Source organism: Trachypithecus francoisi, unplaced genomic scaffold (assembly GCF_009764315.1).
Source record: "Trachypithecus francoisi isolate TF-2019V2 unplaced genomic scaffold, Tfra_2.0 Lachesis_group8, whole genome shotgun sequence".
Taxonomy (NCBI): domain Eukaryota; kingdom Metazoa; phylum Chordata; class Mammalia; order Primates; family Cercopithecidae; genus Trachypithecus; species Trachypithecus francoisi.
Genome location: NW_022681473.1, coordinates 113,847,399 through 113,867,925, shown reverse-complemented (window position 1 = coordinate 113,867,925; position 20,527 = coordinate 113,847,399). Strand labels below are relative to the sequence as shown.

At 42.5% G+C, this 20,527-nt stretch overlaps 2 protein-coding genes across 9 annotated transcripts; one reads left to right on the top strand and one right to left on the bottom strand.

Moving 5' to 3' along the window:
- Positions 1 to 94: 94 nt before the first annotated feature.
- On the top strand, positions 95 to 10,472 carry PUS3 (pseudouridine synthase 3). The gene is made up of 5 exons (XM_033204466.1): positions 95 to 241; positions 942 to 1,141; positions 7,620 to 8,043; positions 8,159 to 8,724; positions 9,669 to 10,472. Exons 3-5 carry the CDS (start codon positions 7,666 to 7,668, stop codon positions 10,168 to 10,170), a joined length of 1,446 nt encoding a protein of 481 aa, XP_033060357.1. The 5' UTR covers positions 95 to 241; positions 942 to 1,141; positions 7,620 to 7,665; the 3' UTR covers positions 10,171 to 10,472.
- Positions 3,319 to 19,078, bottom strand: HYLS1 (HYLS1 centriolar and ciliogenesis associated). Of its 8 annotated transcripts, XM_033204470.1 has the most exons (4): positions 15,486 to 16,177; positions 12,474 to 12,524; positions 4,801 to 4,855; positions 3,319 to 4,619 (listed from the first exon to the last, which is right to left on the bottom strand). In XM_033204470.1, exon 4 carries the CDS (start codon positions 4,592 to 4,594, stop codon positions 3,695 to 3,697), a length of 900 nt encoding a protein of 299 aa, XP_033060361.1. In that variant the 5' UTR covers positions 4,595 to 4,619; positions 4,801 to 4,855; positions 12,474 to 12,524; positions 15,486 to 16,177; the 3' UTR covers positions 3,319 to 3,694. The 8 variants fall into 8 exon arrangements, with proteins under 8 accessions (XP_033060361.1, XP_033060360.1, XP_033060358.1 ...); XM_033204469.1 differs by lacking the exons at positions 4,801 to 4,855; positions 15,486 to 16,177 and adding an exon at positions 18,664 to 19,078; XM_033204467.1 differs by lacking the exon at positions 4,801 to 4,855.
- Positions 19,079 to 20,527: the final 1,449 nt, after the last annotated feature.

Here is a 20,527-nt window from a genome sequence, read left to right as displayed (position 1 = left end):
GGGCGGAGGGCAGAGAGCGGGGCGGGGGGCGGAGGGCAGAGAGCGGGGCGGAGGGCAGAGAGCGGGACGAAAGGGAGCGGACCCGGGGGCGGAGGGGACAGCCTCCGTTCCCGCTTCCGCCCGGCTGCCAGCCGCGCACACAGCCCTCCAGGCAGGAGCTCCCCTGACTCCCCGCCGCGCTTTACGCCCCGTGCCCGTTTTCCTGGAAATTTCCGCCACCGCATCACAAGATGTCAGAAAGGTTAGCGAATTGCTTAGAAAAGTGGAGACAAAATCTGATGAATTTGATATGACGAATGACCTCGGGGGCACAGTTGCGGAAAGGAAGCAGAGCTGTTCAAGCTCTAACTGCCGTTCCTGCCCTAGATACCTGTGATGTTTCACATAGGCTTTTTAAAACTTTTATTTGAAATGTGGTCTCTTGTTAAAAACATTTCCTCTCGGTATAACCCCTACGTCCTACATGCGTTTGCATAATACGGGTAGATCCCTGGATCCCTGGTACTAATGATTTAATGACTGCTCAATTTGGACGAAAGAACCAAATTCCACCTCCCCCCCGCCCCCCCGTTTTCTAATTGTAATTTTGAGATTTTGATCAGCATTTCTGGAATTGGGGGCGAAAATACAAAAACACACGAAACTGCAGTCATGATCTCTCCGTGGTGCTGAAGCAACGCTCCCGGCTCTGTTCGGTCACTCTCAGGGCACCTAGTCGTTTGTTTTGAGATTATCATATTCATTTCAGCTTTTAATTCTAATAGTAAATGTTTTCGTCTCTCAATGGTAACTTTCTTCTCATTTAACTAGGTACAAAATCGAGCCAGCATCTTCAATTTTTAGTTTTCGTGTAAGGATAGCAGACATTTGAAAAATTATCTTTTTTTCTATTAGTTTAGCGTAGCACTAGAATTCCTCCTTTTATTGCTGTCCTGCCACAGGCCCAGATCCTCCCTTGTTGGTGGAGAAACAGTAGTTGGACTAGAAAACTTGAGGTAGATTCTAGCAGCAAGCTCGGTTCTCAGAACTACATTTCCCACAAACGTGGACTACACTTCCCATGAGGGCTCGGGCGCCTGCGCAGACGACGCACAACGACAGCTTCCTGTCTCGGAAACGCGGCGCGGCTGGTTACCGGAAAGTAAGTGTGGGATTTTTGGGATGGGTTACTTTCTGGGTTCCACAGGGGAAGGGACAGATGGACACCCTGCTGAACAGTTGTCTGTTGTCTTCTTTTTGCCCTCTTTCACATACTTTGGTCTTTTCAGGAAAGCATTGCTGTCTGGAAATGAGACATCGCTTAAGACCATGTATTTTTCTTTTGTGCCTGGTACTTTTCTGGAGCTCCCGGCGGAAACTCGCCGCAGTCGGGGCGTCTTTAATTCCGTTGTGACGGGAGCTTCAGTGGTCCTTGTACTGTGTAGTACAAAAGTGCTCTGCTGCCCCACTTAGAACTGGATGCTCATTAAACAGTAGAAGTTGAGAACCCAGGATTATGTGGGAGGCTGTGGCAGCAATTTTCAAATTATTTTGGGGATTGCCTTACATACAGAGCACGATTGCTTTCTAGTGATCATAGTGCGTGTCTGCTAATCCTTTGGACAGTACTCCCTCTTCCCCCCTTTGGATTAATGTAAAGTTTATCAAGAGGAATGCTATTTGTGTTAACCCACTGGTTCCTGAGATTAGAACTTTTTTTTTTTTTGGAGACTGTCACCCAGGCAGAGTGCAGTGGCGTGATCACTGCTCACTGCAGCCTCGACCTCCTGAGCTCCAGCGATCCTTCCACCTCAGCCTCCGACTAGCTGGGACTATAGGCGCGCGCTATCTTGGCAGGCTAGTTTTTAATTTTTTGTAGAGACGGTCTCGCTCTGTTGCCCAGGTTGGTCTCGAGCTCCTGGCCTCGAGCGATCCTCCGTCTTGGATTCTCAAAATGTTGGGATGACAGGCGTGGAGTCACGGCGCCCGGCGCAATGTATGGAACATCTGGTGATGGCTGTTTTAGTTTGTCATTGGTGCTTAGGGGACACACAAATTCCCTCTTTGTGGTCACCTGGCAGCCCTGGCCAAGGTGTTACCTTAAGCATCTGCTGGGAACTACTGCACTTCACCCTGAAGAAGGATAAGGTGTGCTGGAAAAAGCACTGTAGTGTACCAAGTCCTGTTTTTGCCACAAATCTGCCTTATAACCAACTAGACTCACTCTCTGGCCTAGTTCTTTAATTAGCAGGGGAGATGAACTAGTTAACTTTGGAGACTTTGGTAATATTGGACTTTTGAGATCCAAATAAATAATTGGAGTGTTTTGCATGTTAAAATCACCATGTAATTTTTGACCTCATAAAAAGCCTAGGTGTAAATACAAATTACCTTTAATCTCACTACTCAGGAGTTAGGTTTTGATCTTTCCCTGTGTGTACTGAGATCATCCTGTGTTTATATTTCACTTAATTTGCACCTTCCCATATTACTTTCCCCAAGATTCCCAATGACTATTGAATATTCTGATATCTTTAAAAACATTTACTGTTCCACTGTTGGTGGACAGTTTGCAGTTTCTACTTATTTGCGGTGAGTATATCCTACATGTATCTGAGTTGTTGATTACTTCTTTTCCTGACAAATGCCTAACAAACAGAACTGGGTGAATATGTGAATTATGTGGCTTTAAATGTTATAGGGAAAGTGATTTTCGCAGACGGTGACGGTCAAGGTCATTCACCTTTATGTTAGAGCTTTTTCTCTGTGAACAAGCGAACTGTGCCATCATTCTTCTGGCCTCTGGTGTTAAAACTGACAACGTTTAGATTTTAGATAGTCCCCGTTGGGTTAGAAATATCAGGAACAGATAAAGTAGAATTTAAGGTGAGCAGAATTCATATTTTGATCTGCACCCACACAGGCTAGGTAGGTTCACATCGGTATTTAATTTTGCATCTGATTCCAGATGTTACTAGTTTGAAATTCTACTGGAGTAGGAATAGTCTTCCAAGTGATGCATAATTCCTACAAAAATCTCGGGCAAATTATAAAAAGCATGGTATTCCAGAAAAACAGCTGGCAGGCAAAATATTTTTGAAGTAATTCTGAAATAAAACAAGTTTGAATCCTGTATGTTATATGGTACTGTTTTGGGGCATTATTTAAGTAAAACTACTTGGATTTGTTGTATACCTTTAGTAATGAGGGCTATGTTGTTAACCTCTGCCATCCTTTAGGACTGTGTAAAAGGCAGGTTTTTGTTCCTTCTTATGAGCTCTCATCATAGCCCAGGTTCAAGATCATCTTAGGCAAGTATTTCAATAATGTTCAAGTTCATGAATTTCCAAAATACTTTAATTGATAAGTGTAATGCCCAGCAACTTAAAAAACACACATTAAAGCACAGCAACTCACAATGATAGGTAAAAAAAGGTTACAGGACACAAAGGGCCCTTACTAATTTGACAAAATAGAAAGACCAGGTCTGTTGTTCTTTCTGATGATTTATCTTGCAACTGCTGGAATTTGAGTGGCAATTTGGAAGTATTATCTGATACCAATGTGATATATAGCTAGGAAAGACCAATGATAGGTGAAGTCCTTATCGTAAGATGTTTCTAAGAGCTTTTCAAGACAATTGTTTCTATTTAAAAGGAAAGATATAAAGAGCTGGGTTATCTCAAACAATCCTGTGAAAGAAGTTTAAAACGATTTAAGAAGGAGAAAGAGGGAAGGGAAGCTTCCTGGGTATGACACCATTTGCAAGGTCACAACGAACACCCCAACGGAGTGCAGACCTTTTCTTCTCTGTTGGTACTAGATAATTGTTTGGGACATATATGTGCTGAGGTTTGGATTGGGGTTCTGCTCGACAAAGCATCTGCTCTCGGACACCCCAGCGTAATTCCTTCCTATGATCTTCACCAGGTAAACGCATTGAGTCCCAGTCCCGTTTGTACTCAAAATACCGGGCTACCCGGTCTGTCTTGCCCCGGTTTCGGCTTAACTGGTCCAGCTTTGGGAGAATAAAGGACTTGGGTCTGCTGGCAACAATCAGGTCTTGTTCGTAAGCTGGAGAGCCCATTCCTTCTCTTTGTAGAGAGCAAATGAACTGATCTTGAGAAATTCCTTGGTATTCATGTGGTGGATTAAATTTTTGTGAAATATCAAATGAAGATTCCTTGTCTTCCTGGAACTGCACATTCATCAGCCTTTGTCTTAAGTCCCAGAGACCCTGATCATTTTCTGTACCAGATTCTGATTCACTGATAATCGACTCATCTGTTACTAATACTTCCCCATCTGGCTTTCTACGCAGCACCTTTCTCTTCATCACTGGCTTTCGGAGTCTTTGGGAGGCCTCAGAGACTGTTTCTGAAGTGACATTACTTTCTACATGTGGGTACTGTAGTTGCACAGGAAGAGCAGGTCGCTTTCCTGGGGCTACTGAAGCTTTACTGTAGGGATCATATTGGATAGATTGGGCTTCTCTCCTAACATCTCCTTCACCCTGCCCTGCACAGATGTGGGTAAAAGCTGTAGCAGCTGCCAACATTCGTTCTTCTGGATCCATATTAGCCCATATTTGTCCATCAGGTAGAAGTTCTTCCATTGCTTCCCCTACACTGTCGGACCTTCTGCAAGAGATAACATTGGTCAGTTTTCTGATAATAAATACCCAGCTCATAAATTGCTCATTCTCTTCTATTTTATAGCAGTCAAGTGGAGAAAGAATGGCTAAGGCAATCATAAATTCAATACAGGGTAGTATCAGAACAGTTTAGAGGGGCCTTAACTCAGTTCTAGGTAATCTATTACCTGCTTTCATTTCCACTCTTACTCCTGCTTTCTACTGTCTTGCCATCTTCAGGTCCTAAAACAGGACAGTATAGTTCTGGCATAAGAAAAGCTTGAAACTACATGATATGGGGCATACTGCTTAATGTACACTGTGTAACAGGTACTTAGGGAGTATTTTATGTGCCTGCCATTGTCCTATGTGCTTTACATTTATTAATTCATGTAATTTTCAGCTGTGGGATTATCTGCTTTTCACAGATGAATAACACGAGGCACAGAGAAGTTAAATAACTTGCCCAAGGTTACTCAGCTAGTAAGTAGTGGAGCGGAAATTCTAACTCAAGCAGTTTGGCTTTGGACTGAGTCCCCGCTTTTAACCATGAAAGAGTGATTTGATCTAAAAAAAAAAAAAACAAAAACACAAAAGCAGTGTTGTGTTCTCACACACACATATAATGTGTGTATACACATAATTTCTATGCTTTAGTAATTTTTTTTTTTTTTTTTGAGATGAAGACTTGCTGCCACCTAAGCTGGAGTGCAGTGGCACGATCTCGGCTCACTGCAACCTCCACTCCCAGGTTCAAGCGATTTTCCTGCCTAAGACTCTGGAGTAACTGGGACTACTACAGGCATGGGCCACCATGCCCAGTTAATTTTTGAATTTTTAGTAGAGACAGGGTTTTACCATGTTAGCCAGGCTGGTCTCAAAACTCCTGACCTCAGGCACCCCACCCGCCTTGGCCTCCCAAAGTGCTGGGATTATATGCATGAGCCACCGTGCCCAGCTGTCTTAGTAATTTTAACGCATCTTCAGTTGTCAGCTAAATTTATTCTAGTGTCTGAAATAACTTAGTACCCATATCAATCAGCCACATACCCAATGCTAGTTTCCTGACTGGATCTGAGATAGGTATCTACTGCCCACTATTTCCTGTGTCCCCACTGTTTTTCTTTTTAAACCGAAAAACTAATACATGCACATGATAATTTTAAGCAAGGACGTTCCCTCCCCCACCAATTTTTACTCTCAAAGGCAATTTCTTATGATTATCCAGAAATTTTCCATATTCACATGTACATTTATTTTTTTATACCATAAAGGAGAACACTACACAACTCTTCTGAACCTTAAAGATAATCTTGGTTATCCAGCTATATCAGCACAGGCTGACCTTCTTCATTTTATGTTGCGCGGAATTCCAATGTATGAATATACCATACATTTATTCAGCCATTGCCTTACTGTTGTAATTTAGGTTTATAGGTTTACTGATGCTAAAACAAGTATCTTGCAAGTTTTTATCTATTTGTGCAAGCATATGAATGGGTTAAATTTCTAGACATGGGAGATGTGGGCCAAAAGGTATGTGTATATTCAATTTTGAGAGCTGTTGCCAAAATGTTTACCTCCAAAGAAGCTGTATTGACCATATATTAACAGAGCTTGTTTCTCTATTCCCTCTCCAATGTGGTATACTATCAAACTTTGTCTTTGCAGTCACTTCCTTGAAAAATAGTTCATATACTTTTGCATTTATTTCAGCTGAGTAAAATTGAGCATTTAGAAATTTTTTTAACAAATATTTTTATAAGCTTTTTTCTTTTTGTTTGAAATGCTTGGTCTTTGTCCATCTGACTCTCAAGTTGCTGGATTTTTTTCTTTTTCATTAAAACTGATTTATATATTCATGAAATACTTACATATTAAGGAAGATAGCACTTCACCATCACTTTTCTTCTCAGTTTGTTGTTTGCCTTTTGACTTTATATTTTGCTGGCAGAAATTTTTACTTTTAGGTCACATCTTTTGTTTTTCTACAGTTTCTGGGTTTCTAGACTGTTTTGCTTAGAAATGCCTTTCCTACTCCAGAATTTAAGAAAAACGTTATCCCCTGTTTTCTTCTAGTACTTTGTTTCATTTTTTACAGTTTAAACTTTTAATCTGTTATAGATACAGAAACTCAAGAGTAAAAAACTAAGCTACCTACACTTACATAACATAGCCTTAGAACAGATGTGGAGATGGTCTTCTCTAACTAAAGTAACTATCAGTCACAGATTGTCTAGGACCATCCCAATTTTAAAGATGTAGTGCAGTTGTCCTCAGATTACTGAAATATAACAGGAATTTCTACACTGACATCTACATTACATCAGACTGACTTTTTAAACTATTAGAGGTACGGAAATCTAATATGCATTTAATTCAGCTTTAAAAAGGGGTCAGTGTGCTTAATTACCTTTTTTTCTCCCATCAAAAAGGCTTAAAGTGAGAAAATCTTGTCTCTAGCTTCTGCTTCCAATGTGAAATACAACCATCAGTAAGCTTCTTCAGTTAGGCTAGCTTCTACTGCACCACCTAATATTCATCTAACGAATATTAGATGATGGAACATACAAGTCATTTATTTGAAATAATGGAAAGCAGTAGAAACCCAGAGCAGACATAAGTAGCCCATATAAAGAAATCTTATGACTAGAGAATTGAATACAATGAGAAATCAAATGGAAATGTTTTAGAGGAAAAATATTTGTAACATCAGTCCTCAATCAATTCAGTGAAGATAGAGAAATGAAATCTATAGACATTCTCCCTAAATTTTGACTGCTTCAATGAAACCTTAGTAATGACAGCTGAATAGTTCTTTCCCTCTGTGAACTGGCCAGAAGGGATGGAAAAGAATATCTATGGATGATCAACCCACAATAAAGCTAATGCTTGTATCCCTGGAAAAGCAAAAGTATATTCTTTGGGCATTAAATTTTATATACCATTGGAACATCATCAAAGGAACTGGCGCTGAAACTGTTGTATCCCTTTGCTCTCTTTTCAGACAGCGTGGACCTGTATGATTCCTTTATTCCTGGGGCTGTTGCATCATGGCTGATAATGACACAGACAGAAACCAGACTGAAAAACTCCTAAAAAGAGTACAAGAACTGGAGCAAGAGGTGCAAAGACTTAGAAAGGAACAGGCCAAAAATAAGGAGGACTCAAATATTAGAGAACATTCATCAGGAGCTGGAAAAACGAAGCGTGCATTTGATTTCAGTGCTCATGGCCGAAGACATGTAGCCCTAAGAATAGCCTATATGGGCTGGGGATACCAGGGCTTTGCTAGTCAGGAAAACACAAATAATACCATTGAAGAGAAACTGTTTGAGGCTCTAACTAAGACTCGACTAGTAGAAAGCAGACAGACATCCAATTATCACCGATGTGGGAGAACAGACAAAGGAGTTAGTGCCTTTGGACAGGTGAGGGCCAGTACACTGCTTCTCAGAGCGAGCAATGCTAGGGTATTCTAGGTATACACACAGTACTGAGATGATTGGTGTCTCTAAAACCCAGTATCTTTGTCTGACTCCACAGGTGATTTCACTTGACCTTCGCTCTCAATTTCCAAGGGGCAGGGATTCTGAGGACTTGACTGTAAAAGAGGAAGCAAATGCTGCTGCTGAAGAGATCCGTTATACCCACATTCTCAATCGGGTACTCCCTCCAGACATCCGTATATTGGCCTGGGCCCCTGTAGAACCAAGCTTCAGTGCTAGGTTCAGCTGTCTTGAGCGGACTTACCGCTATTTTTTCCCTCGTGCTGATTTAGATATTGTAGCCATGGATTATGCAGCTCAGAAGTATGTTGGCACCCATGATTTCAGGAACTTGTGTAAAATGGATGTAGCCAATGGTGTGATTAATTTTCAGAGGACTATTCTGTCTGCTCAAGTACAGCTAGTGGGCCAGAGCGCAGGTGAGGGGAGATGGCAAGAACCTTTCCAGTTATGTCAGTTTGAAGTGACTGGCCAGGCATTCCTTTATCATCAAGTCCGATGTATGATGGCTATCCTCTTTCTGATTGGCCAAGGAATGGAGAAGCCAGAGATTATTGATGAGCTGCTGAATATAGAGAAAAATCCCCAGAAGCCTCAATATAGGTGAGTTAAAAACAAAAAACAAATGGCGCATGGCTGTAGTGCCAGCTACTCAGGAGGCTGAGGGAAAGAATTACTTGAAGCCAGGAGGCGGAGGTTGCACTGAGCTGAGATTGGACCACTGCATTCCAGCCTGGGTGACAGAGGGAGACTGTCTCAAAAACAAAACAAAAAAAAAAATGAAAAAATAGCATATCCTCCTCTCCCCCGTAATTATCTAAATAATGGTCACTGATTCTGCCTTCATGAAGCTTTAATCTGAATTGTAGAATGTTATGAACATGTAAGAGAGAGCAGTATATTCTAATTTCCTCTCATTGTTCTATCCCATGAGTAAAGAGACAGGTGTTTTGACCAGGCTCCTTAAGTAAAAGGACATTAATTTCTACATCTTTGTTGTTTCTGAATTTATGTTGAGGTATTATTGTTAGGATGTGGTAAGATTAAAATGAACAAACTATTCATATTAAATCTTGCTTGTTTTATATTACTGAGTAGTCATCCTACTGTACTTCTGAATTTTTCCTAATTTCGTATTTCTGAAACGGTAGGAAAGAAAGAATAGTCAAGATTTTTATTTTGAGAACAGGCTGAGATAGACACCAATAATTTTACCCATACTATACAAAATTGCAATGCTATTAACAAATTTGGAAAAAATACCAGCTGTTTTTAATTTTATAGCAGTATGATGGAGCCATGTCTTGTTAGCACTGACATTTACCTAACATAGATCAGGTTGGTCTATGATTTGTTGCATTTTTCATTATTGCAATAAAGGTGTTCAAGGTTAGGGATAGTGAGATATTTTCTCAGCGATTAGTCAATATTAATATCAACGGTGACCTCCTACCTGGCTCCCTTAATGCAACTAACCCTTAGATTTTAAAGAACTGTTAGATGGCTGCTATGTATTCTCAAACTCTTTCTTTTCTCTTTTTCTCTAGTATGGCTGTAGAATTTCCTCTAGTCTTATATGACTGTAAGTTTGAAAATGTCAAGTGGATCTATGACCAGGAGGCTCAGGAGTTCAATATTACCCACCTACAACAACTGTGGGCTAATCATGCTGTCAAAACTCACATGTTGTATAGTATGCTACAAGGACTGGATGCTGTTGCAGTACCATGTGGAATAGGACCAAAGATGAACAGAATGACAGAATGGGGAAATGTTAAGCCCTCTGTCATAAAGCAGACCAGTGCCTTTGTAGAAGGAGTGAAGATGCGCACATATAAGCCCCTCATGGACCGTCCTAAATGCCAAGGATTGGAATCCCGGATTCAGCATTTTTTACGTAGGGGACGAATTGAGCACCCACATTTATTCCATGAGGAAGAAACAAAAGCCAAAAGGGACTGTGATGACATAATAGAGGAAGAGAATACTAATTTGGAGACACCAACAAAGAGGGTCTGTGTTGACACAGAAATTAAAAGCATCATTTAACCACAGACAATTTGCCAGGATCTAGGAACCACCTAATGGTAGGTGGACAGAAAGGAAAAAAAAAATGTACTTGCAAGTACTAAGAATTCAGATGATCAGCTCTTAAAAAAAAAAAAAGCAAAAAGACTAAAGCCCTATTAAGGAAGTTATTGCTTTAATAAGAAATTTCAAATACTCTCTTATCCCAGTCCAAAAGGATTAAGAGATTAAAGAAGCAAAAAGCAGTCGTAAAATGGAGACGTATTTACGTACACCTGGAAACCTGTGCCTTGTATTCAAATTAAAGCGTAATCCTGCAAGTATCCAATTTGTTGTGTTTTTCTCCCCCAAAGCAGCTAAGTTATTCACTACTCATCTGAATTTTCATAAACTGCCTCACCTGAGTGTCTTATTTTCTAAGACAGAATTTAAGAGTATTAAATTCATTTAATTAAAGATTGGATAAATTGGTTTAATGCCAGGCACCTACCTGGAAGTTAACTAAATGAATAAAGCACAGTACCTTATCTTACAAAGCATATAAATCTAGTGCAAAGGTTGGTAAATGTTTTAGGCTTTGTGAACCACAAATGGTGTCCATTGCATACGTATTTTTACAATCCTTTACAAATGTAAAAAGCACTCATAGATCGTGGGCCATGGTGTTTGCCAAGCCTTGGGCTAGTGACTATAGGCAAGTTCTTATAGAGGAGATATTAAAGCTAAATCTTACAGAACAAGTGGGAGCCAGTTAAAGTGAGGATAACCACTTTAAGTGTGTCAGAAGGCAGAAGATACAGTTTGTATAAAGGGTTAGAGATGACAGGATATGCATTCAGGCAACTGTGAATTCTTTAATATGGCTTGAGAGTGACAAGAACGTAGTTTAAAAAGGTAAGCAAAGGTCACATTTGTAGAGCAAAGGCATTCCTTAAAAAGCTTAGATTTTGCAGGGCCACTGAAAGAATTTACATGCCCAACAGAACTGTGTGGCAAAAATATTGCTCTGAGTGTTCTGTGGATGGGAAGAGGGCAAGATTGGAGGCATTGTGACAAATTAGGGGGCTGTTGGAGTAATGGAGGCAATGGATGATGAAATGGCCTAAAAGAGACTTTTAGTGAGGCGAACGGAGAGAAGTAGATGAATTTCAGATTAAGAAAGTAGAAACAACAGAACTCAGTGAATATGCTGTTCAAAACTAGGGAGGCTTTCTAGATAACTCCTAAGTTTCAGATGTGAGCAAAATGAGTGGCTGGTAGTACCACATACTGAGAGAGGAAAAATGAGATGGGGCTTTGCTTGTTCTCAAAGCAAAGTTAGTAAGTGACTCTCAAAATATTACTTGTGAACACCAGTATTTATTCAAAAGAACTCAAAGTTGTCTTAAATACATTATCCTTGGCAGCCACAAAAATAATAAACATCAAAGTTTGAACTCAGACCTTCTTCCTCAATAATAATTTTCATAACTGCAGCGTGTGTTACCTACCCACATTTAGAATTTTTGCAAATGCTACTACCTCAGAGAACGAGTAATTTTGCAAACTTACATTTGAAGGCTTCTTGTTTATTCTACCTACAATGACTGTTTTGACTTATGTAGTCACTAAATTCTTACTCTTCTAGATCGGATAGTACAATCTAGTCAACATTGAAAGGATTTTACTTAAGATCGAAGACCCTGATCCTCTAATTTACACTTCTACCATGTTTATGAGATCCAAAGTTTTACTTACCAACCAATAATTAGTTATTTCCTACCCATGTTCAAGACTCCAGGTATACAAATATGTTTTCTATCCTCCAGCTGCTAGTGCAAATAACACATGGGACAATTAAAAACAATACTAATATATAAATCATAAACTAATGCTGCATAATTGCTACAGAAGCCCAGCAGGGGGTGGACCACAGAAATAAGACTTCACTGAAAGAGTTCCAGATTTAGGAAGTAAAATAGCATACAAAAGGTGAGGTGACCCTGTAGTACTGAAAAGTACATTATAATAGCTGTTATATCCTAGCAGAGAGGGAACCAGAAAATATCCCCATTTTAGAGAGGGGGAATAGTAGTACAAAATTACTTAAGATTTATTCAAAATTGCCCATTGTATCATCCAAGTCTTCTGGATTTGAACCATTCTCACTGCTTTTTGGGTCCTAGTCTATCAACACTTCATTATGCCCTGAGTATTCTTAAAATGTAATTACTTTGGCCTTTGATTTTGATTTAAAGATCCTCTTTTTCATGTAATCAATGATCATAGTGGAATAAAACATGTAAGTGCAAACCAAAGTTTTTTTTTCTTTCTGAATTTCTTACCTTATTTCAATGTATCTTGATTGGCATTTACATTCAATTAAAAAAAAAAACCTAGAAAAGAAGAATAGAGCTTAAAAAAATTAACTCTGAAGCAGTGACCCATGGAACAAAATGCACTAACCAAAAGTCATTGTTAGGATACTGTGTAGAAGCAAAGGAATCAGAAGATCAGGGTCTTAGATCTTAAGTAAAATCGCCGGGCGCGGTGGCTCACGCCTGTAATCCCAGCACTTTGGGAGGCCGAGGCGGGCGGATCACAAGGTCAGGAGATCGAGACCATGGTGAAACCCCGTCTCTACTAAAAATACAAAAAAATTAGCCGGGCGCGGTTGCGGGCGCCTGTAGTCCCAGCTACTCAGGAGGCTGAGGCAGGAGAATGGCGTGAACCCGGGAGGCGGAGCTTGCAGTGAGCCGAGATCCGGCCACAGCACTCCAGCCTGGGCGGCAGAGCGAGACTCCGTCTCAAAAAAAAAAAAAAAAAAAAAAAGATCTTAAGTAAAATCCTTTCAAGTTTGGCTAGATTATACTATCCAATCTAGAAGAGTAAGAATTTAGTGACTACATTTTTGGTAGTTGCCATAGAAAAAGTCAAGACAGTCATCACAGGTGGAACAAATGGAAAGCCCCCAAATGCAACTTTGCAAAATTACTTGTTCTCTTAGGCAGCATTTGTACAAATTCCGAAGTCTCTGACCCATGGTCGGGACTAAATAAATGTTAGAATAAAGGAACTATTTCAATAGGGTGTGAAATTTAAATGACACTTTTTATATATCTATACATAAATAACCATTTGTGAGACTCTGTTTGGGCCAGGAAGACTTTTGGCAGTAAAGCCAAAAGCTAGTTTTTTTTTTTTTTTTTAATGGCATGTGTCCTACTATACAGTGATTGTGTTATTTCCTCTGCGTTTCAACTGTGTCACACTCCTATTTTTTTCCTTGAACATATGAAGATGGTGTTTGCAAACAATAAATAAAATACAAACTTTAATAAGGTCCATAGGTAACTGTCAGTTCCTTCTCTTTCTAATAAAAAAGATAGAGCAGTTCTTTCTCTTTAGAGGGAAACTTTCACATAAAAGCTAGAGCAACTTGTATTTTGTAAACACAGACAACATTGACCAAAATACCTAATGATATCTTCTCTCCAAAAATCTGTGACTCAGCATCCTAGGTTTAGCTAGTTACAATCAAAAGGATTTAAAGGGTAGAAGGGGCAAAGACTTTAAATTGAGATAAAGGAACTGGGTCAGTAGACTCTTACAGGGAGGCTATTGCAGTTACAACAAATTTCTCTACCTCTGGGGAGGTAAGCAAGCTGCTTAAAGAATCAGTATTAAAACAAAACATCCTACCACAAAGGCAAACAATACCATAATGAAGGCAAAAGAGACAACAAACTGGGAGAAATACTTGTAACAGGTTTAAAAATCAGTAATTTGAATTCCTCTTAGAAAGCTGTTAAAGGGTACACATGTCAGTAAGATAAGGGAGAAAAGACAGATGCTTTACCAAAGAAATAATAACTAATGAACAGGCTGGGCACAGTGGTTCATGCCTGTAATTCCAGCACTTTGGAGGCTGAGGTGGGAGGATCGCTTGGGGCTGGGAAGTAGTTTAAGACCAACCTGTGCAACACAGCAAGACCCCCATCTCTCAAAAGAAAAAAAGATTAGCTAGGTGTGGTGGCGTAAGCCTGTAGTCTCAGTACCATGGGGGCTGAAGCAGGAGGACCGCTTGAACCCTGGAGTTTGAGGCTGCAATGAGCTATGATCTGGCCACTGCACTCCAGCCTGGGCACAAAGTCAAAGTCTGTTTGTAAACAACAACAAAAATTAATAAACAGAAAACATGTTCAATCTCAATAATGTGTATAAAAGCATTAAGACACCATTTCAGATTGATAAGATTTTTCAATACCCAGTGCCGGCGAGTGTGTGAAGAAATAAAAACAAGCATCCTTATTCTGCCCTGTGTGTTGGGGATAATCGGTTTTTCCAGAAGGCAGTTTGGGATTATTATTGTTTTTTTTGAGTCGAGTCTCTGTCGCCCAGGCTGAAGTGCAGTGGCCTGATCTCAGCTCACTGCAACCTCCGTCTCGCAGGTTCAAGCGAATTCTCCTGCCTCAGCCTCCCAAATAGCTGAGAGCACAAGCACCCGCGACCACGCCCGTCTAATTTTTTTTTTTTTAGTAAAGACGTGGTTTCACCATGTTTGCCAGCTGGTTTCAAACTCCCAATCTCAAGTGATCCGCCCGCCTCGGCCTCCCAAAGTGCTGGGATAACAGGCGTGAGCCACCGCGGCCGGCCTGAATTCTGATTTATAATGCCAAACTGCCCTCTAGAAAAAACGGACTATTCCCAACACACAGGGCATAAAGGTGCTTGCTTTTATTTCTCCACTTTCTCACCAGCATTGGGTACTGAAAAATCTTACCAATCTAAAAAGATATCTTAATGTTTTCCTTTGCATGCTTAGTGAGATTGCATACTGTTTAGAATAGAAAAGATTTACTTCCATTTCGGGGTTCCATGCGGCAATTCACAAAAGCTGCAGCTAGAAGGCGACAAGACACGCTCTGCCTTCCAATGGCAAAGCTCGCAGTCGCCCCGCCTGGCCGCGGGCGTGGCTAAGACCCGGGTCGCCAGCGGCCTTCGGGACTCCGCTCCAGCCCCGGGGCCGTCGCCGGCCTTTGCCTGGTCCCAGGGGAGCGGCCCAGAAGCTAAGAGAGACCACCAGGACAAAGACGACGACGGCGGCGGCCAGTGCACACCATGACCTACAGGGGCCGCGGCCCGCCGCGCACAGCGCCTGTAGATCACGCTGCCCGGGCCGCCTTCCTGATGAACGTAGAGGTTCGGGACTGCTTGCCAGGCAGGACCTGGAAACCAGGGAGGGAAGCTGCCACTCTGCACCATCCCGACGGTGGGAAAAGGAGCTAAAGCTCCCGCGGCAGTGGGCCGGCAGTCACCAGGTCCCCGCATCCCGCCGCTTCCGGCCGAAGGCTTACCCGCGTCGCCGAAGTCCACTCTCTACACCGCGTCCTGCCCGCAGCCAGCAGAGCACCGCAGATTCTGTTACCGTTCACGTAGCTGGCGCAGGCGCACTTCCCCCCCACCCGCCGAGCCTGCCGTTAACCGCCTGCAGCTGAGGTTTAAATCCCGAGAGCGAACCGGCGCCCTTAGCCCCGCCCACCGTCCCTCTTATTGGTCCTGAGGGTAAACGTCCTCCAAGTCTGCATCCTGATTGGCGCCCATTTTCTCTTGGCCTCCTCTGCAAGCGGGAGCACGCCCGGGATTTCGCATGCTGCCTTAAAAATGGATATCCGAGCCTGCCTAGCTGAGGCGTGCAGGCAGCAGTTGTTGCTGCGATGCCTCCGGTGTAGTAAGTCTGGAAGGGAGGTTGGGCCCTCGAAGAGAAAGAGAAAACCCTCAAACCTTGGCTAACGGCGAGGTAGCTGGGATTTTGGAGAGGCCGCCTAACGTTCTGCCACCTCATTGGAATCAGCCTCCGCCCTTCTTAACTCCTGGCTGCTGCGGGGCCAGTGGTGCCAGGAGGGGAAGGCGCTCAGGGCACGGTTCCAGCCGTCTGCCTGTGCGCTCTAGACGTGCTCCTGGGGCCTGGCAGAGCGGCTGTATGAAACCCCGGCGCACTGAGCTCTTCCTTTCCTCTGCATGGTGTGCATTTCTGGCGTGACCCGTGGCTGCGTATCCGCAGCTCCTCCCACGTTACTGTGCTCCAGCCACCGACTGACTGCCTTGCTCCAACAGGCACTTGTTTTCTTTTGGAATGTGCCTGTCTCCTTCACATGGTGTAACTCTAAACCTTTTTTTTTTTTTTTTTTTGAGACAGAGTTTCCCTTTTGTTGCCCAGGCTGGAGTGCAGTGGTGCGATCTCAGCTCACTGTAACCTCCGCCTCCTTGGTTCAAGAGATTGTCCTGCCTCAGCCTCCCGAGTAGCTGGGATTACGGGCGTGCACCACCATGCCCGGCTAATTTTGTATTTTTAGTAGAGACGAGGTTTCACCATGTTGGCCAGGTGATTGTACCCGCTCGGCCTCCCAAAGTGCTGGCATTACAGGTGTGAGCCTCTGCACCCAGTCACTAATTTTTTTTTTTTTTTAACCTGACGTTTTAACTCTTTTTGCATCTGTACCTGTAACAAAAAAAAAAAAAAAAAACTAGTGCTTGGGGATTGCTGAGGATGAGATCTGTAAAAGCAAGAGGAGAGGCCCCTACGGTTCAATATCCTAGTCAATACCAAGCAAACGTATCTCAATTGGTCGAGTCCTGAGCATTGCATTGCATTTAAACAGGTGCTAGTTGTCAAGTTCAATTTACACCATTTCTTAAATCCAGGATTCGGTGGGAGGGGATAAATGTTTAATCCTTTTCCTCCAAACACTTCGTGTTATCTCTTACTCTCCTTTGCCTCAGGGCCTTTGTGCTACCTCTAAGGCACTTTGAATTTGTGGGAGGAAAAAAATGGAATGAACAAAGGAGGGAAGATGACAGAAGTAGGTTGTGGAGATTTGAGTGACTGCCCCTACATCTGCAATATCATAACACTCCTTTAGTGCAGCGGTCCCAATTTTTTTGGCACTGGAGACGGGTTTCATGGAAGACAGTTTTTCCATGGTCAGAGAGGGGGTATGGTTTTGGGATGATTCAAGCGCATAACATGTATTGTGCACTTTATTATTACTACGTTGTAACATATAATGAAATAATTATGCAACTCACTGTAATGTAGAATCAGTGGGACCCTGAGCTTGTTTTTCTGCAACTAGATGGTCCCATCTCGGGGTGATGGGAGTCAGTGACAGATCCTCAGGCATTAGATTATCGTAAGGAGCATGCAACCTAGATCCCTGACTTGTGCAGTTCACAACAGGGTTCACGCTCCTAAGAGACTCTAACGCCCCTGTTCATCTGAGGGAAGGAAGAGCTCAGGCAGTAATGCCAGATGGGGAGTGGCTGTAAAAACAGATGAAACTCCTACCACTTGCCACCTGCCGTGAGGCCTGATTCCTAGGTACCTGTCCGTGGCCTGTGGGTTGGGGACCTTTGTTTTAGTGCACATATTCTTTTCTTTCCATCGGAGCAAATTCAATATGCTCACGTTTTATCTTTTGCCTGCATGACTTTTTCTTTGGCTTTGTATCTCCAATCTGTCTTAGAAACCAAAGAGTAGATGGAATCATTTTTCTTCCAGCTTTGAACATCAGCATACTCCTTATGGATCCCCCAATTCGTTTCTTTTTCTTTTTTTTAATTTTTTTTGAGACAGAGTCTTGCTCACAGGCCAGGCTGGGGTGCAGTGGCATGATCTTGGCTCACTGCAACCTCCACCTCCCAGGTTCAAGTGCTTTTCATGCCTCAGCCTCCTGAGTAACTGGGACTACAGGTGTGTGCCACCACACCTAGCTAATTTTGTATTTTTAGTAGAGACGGGGTTTCACCATATTGGCCAGGTGAACTCCTGACCTCAAGCGATCTGCCGGCCTCTACCTGCCAAAGTGCTGGGATTTCCAGCGTGAGCCACCGTGCGTTGCCCCAATTAGTTTCTTGTTATCTTTTATATTAAATGTTGATCTTTGAAAACCTTTAATACATAGCAACTTGAAGGATCTACTCCTGCGTATTTCATATTTCAAGTGGTATCTTGTGTTCTACCCAACCCTGGTTTTTTTGTGGATTATTTAGTCTTCCAATTTTTCTTAGATCTGATTTAATAATAATGCTTGTGGTTCCCAGAAATTTGAACCCATGTCAAACTTTAAACAAGAAACTTTAACCAAGACCACTTAAAATACAGTATATAGAAGAAAATCTTACTCTGCAAACCAAATCTCATCTTAAAAATTTGTTATGGAAAATTTCAAACAAATTTTGAAAAGCCATACATAATGAAGCCCAGTGAACTCAATACCAGATTCAGCAATGATTAACTTATGACCTGTCTTGTTGCTTCTATATCACTAACCACATACCTTGTCTTGTTTTGAAGCAAATACGAAGTATCTGAAATCTAAATATTTCAGTATAACCTCTGGAAAATTAAAGGACCTCTTAAAGCATAACCATAATATTATTATCACACCTGAAGTACTTAATATGTTTTCTTGCTATCATCAAATATCCAGAGTTCAATTTTCTGCTTGTCTTTTTTTTTTTTAATTTGCTTACCTGGGTCAGGATCCAGTCAAATCCACGTGATATGTCAAATCCATATGTTCTTAAGCTTCTTTTATTCTTTAAATTCCTCCTTCATTTTTTTTTCCTTGCAATTTATTTGTCGAAGGAACCAGGTGATTGGTCCTGTACAGTCTCCCATAATCTGGATTTTGCTGATTACATCTAAGCGGTGTCGTTTAACATGGCTTCCTTACCTTTTGATTGCAACACAGCTCTCTTCTGTATGCTTTCCCTAATTAGGTGTTGTTGGTTTATCAACTCATCAACTTCTTTATGAACTCAAATATTGCTTTCAACTGGTTATATCATCATGCTTAAGTTAACCGCTCCTTTTTTTTTTTTTTGAAACAGAGTCTCGTTCTTGTCGCCCAGGCTAGAGTGCAATGGTGCGATCTCGACCCACTGCAGCCTCCGCCTCCTGGGTTCAAATGATTCTCCTGCCTCAGCCTCCTGAGTAGCTGGTATTACAGGCACGTGCCACCGTGCCTGGCTAATTTTGGTATTTTTATTAGAGACGGGGTTTTGCCATGTTGGCCAGGCTGGTCTTGACCTCCTGACCTCAGGTGATCCACCCGCCTCGGCCTCTCAAAATGTGGGGATTACAGGCGTGAGCCACCGCGCCCGGCCAAGTGAAGCACTCCTTTATGATATCTTTGCTTACCTCACCTCTTTGTTGACATTTTCAGACAAACTTCTTCAGCTATAGTCCTCCCTTATCTGACTGATTACATCCTGTCTCTAATATTTTCAATTCTTCTCTGTTTAAGTCTTCTCAGTATTGGAGGCAGAACAATAACGGCATAAAGAATAATAACATGAAAATAACCAGCTTTCCCTTGACACTGCTGCTCCCTTCTGTCAGCCTTTTTGCCCATTCTCTTTCTCCTGTTTTCTTTGCTCAGTTGCTCCTTAAGTCCCTGCATTCTGGATTCTACCCTCATCAGTATATTCAGACTGTACTTTCTTTTGTTTTTTTTTTTTTTTTTTTTTTGAGACGGAGTCTCGCTCTGCCGCCCAGGCTGGAGTGCAGTGGCCGGGTCTCAGCTCACTGCAAGCTCCGCCTCCTGGGTTTACGCCATTCTCCTGCCTCAGCCTCCCAAGCAGCTGGGACTACAGGCGCCCGCCATGTCGCCCGGCTAGTTTTTTGTATTTTTTAGTAGAGACGGGGTTTCACCATGTTAGCCAGGATGGTCTCGATCTCCTGACCTCGTGATCCGCCCGTCTCGGCCTCCCAAAGTGCTGGGATTACAGGCTTGAGCCACCGCGCCCGGCCACAGACTGTACTTTCAAAGGTCACCAGTGACTTTTTTTTTTTTTTTTTTTTTGAGACGGCGTCTCGCTCTGTCGCCCAGGCTGGAGTGCAGTGGCCGGATCTCAGCTCACTGCAAGCTCCGCCTCCCGGGTTCCCGCCATTCTCCTGCCTCAGCCTCCCGAGTAGCTGGGACTACAGGCACCTGCCACCTCGCCCGGCTAGATTTTTTTTGTATTTTTTAGTAGAGATGGGGTTTCACCGTGTTAGCCAGGATGGTCTCGATCTCCTGACCTCGTGATCCGCCCATCTCGGCCTCCCAAAGTGCTGGGATTACAGGCTTGAGCCACCGCGCCCGGCAGCCAGTGATCTTGATAGTCAGCTCCAGTTGTCTTGCTCAGCCCTCATTCTTTTTTACTTCTTAAAAGTATTTGAGGCCGGGCGCGGTGGCTCAAGCCTGTAATCCCAGCACTTTGGGAGGCCGAGACGGGCGGATCACGAGGTCAGGAGATCGAGACCACCCTGGCTAATACGGTGAAACCCCGTCTCTACTAAAAAATACAAAAAACTAGCCGGGCGACGAGGCGGGCGCCTGTAGTCCCAGCT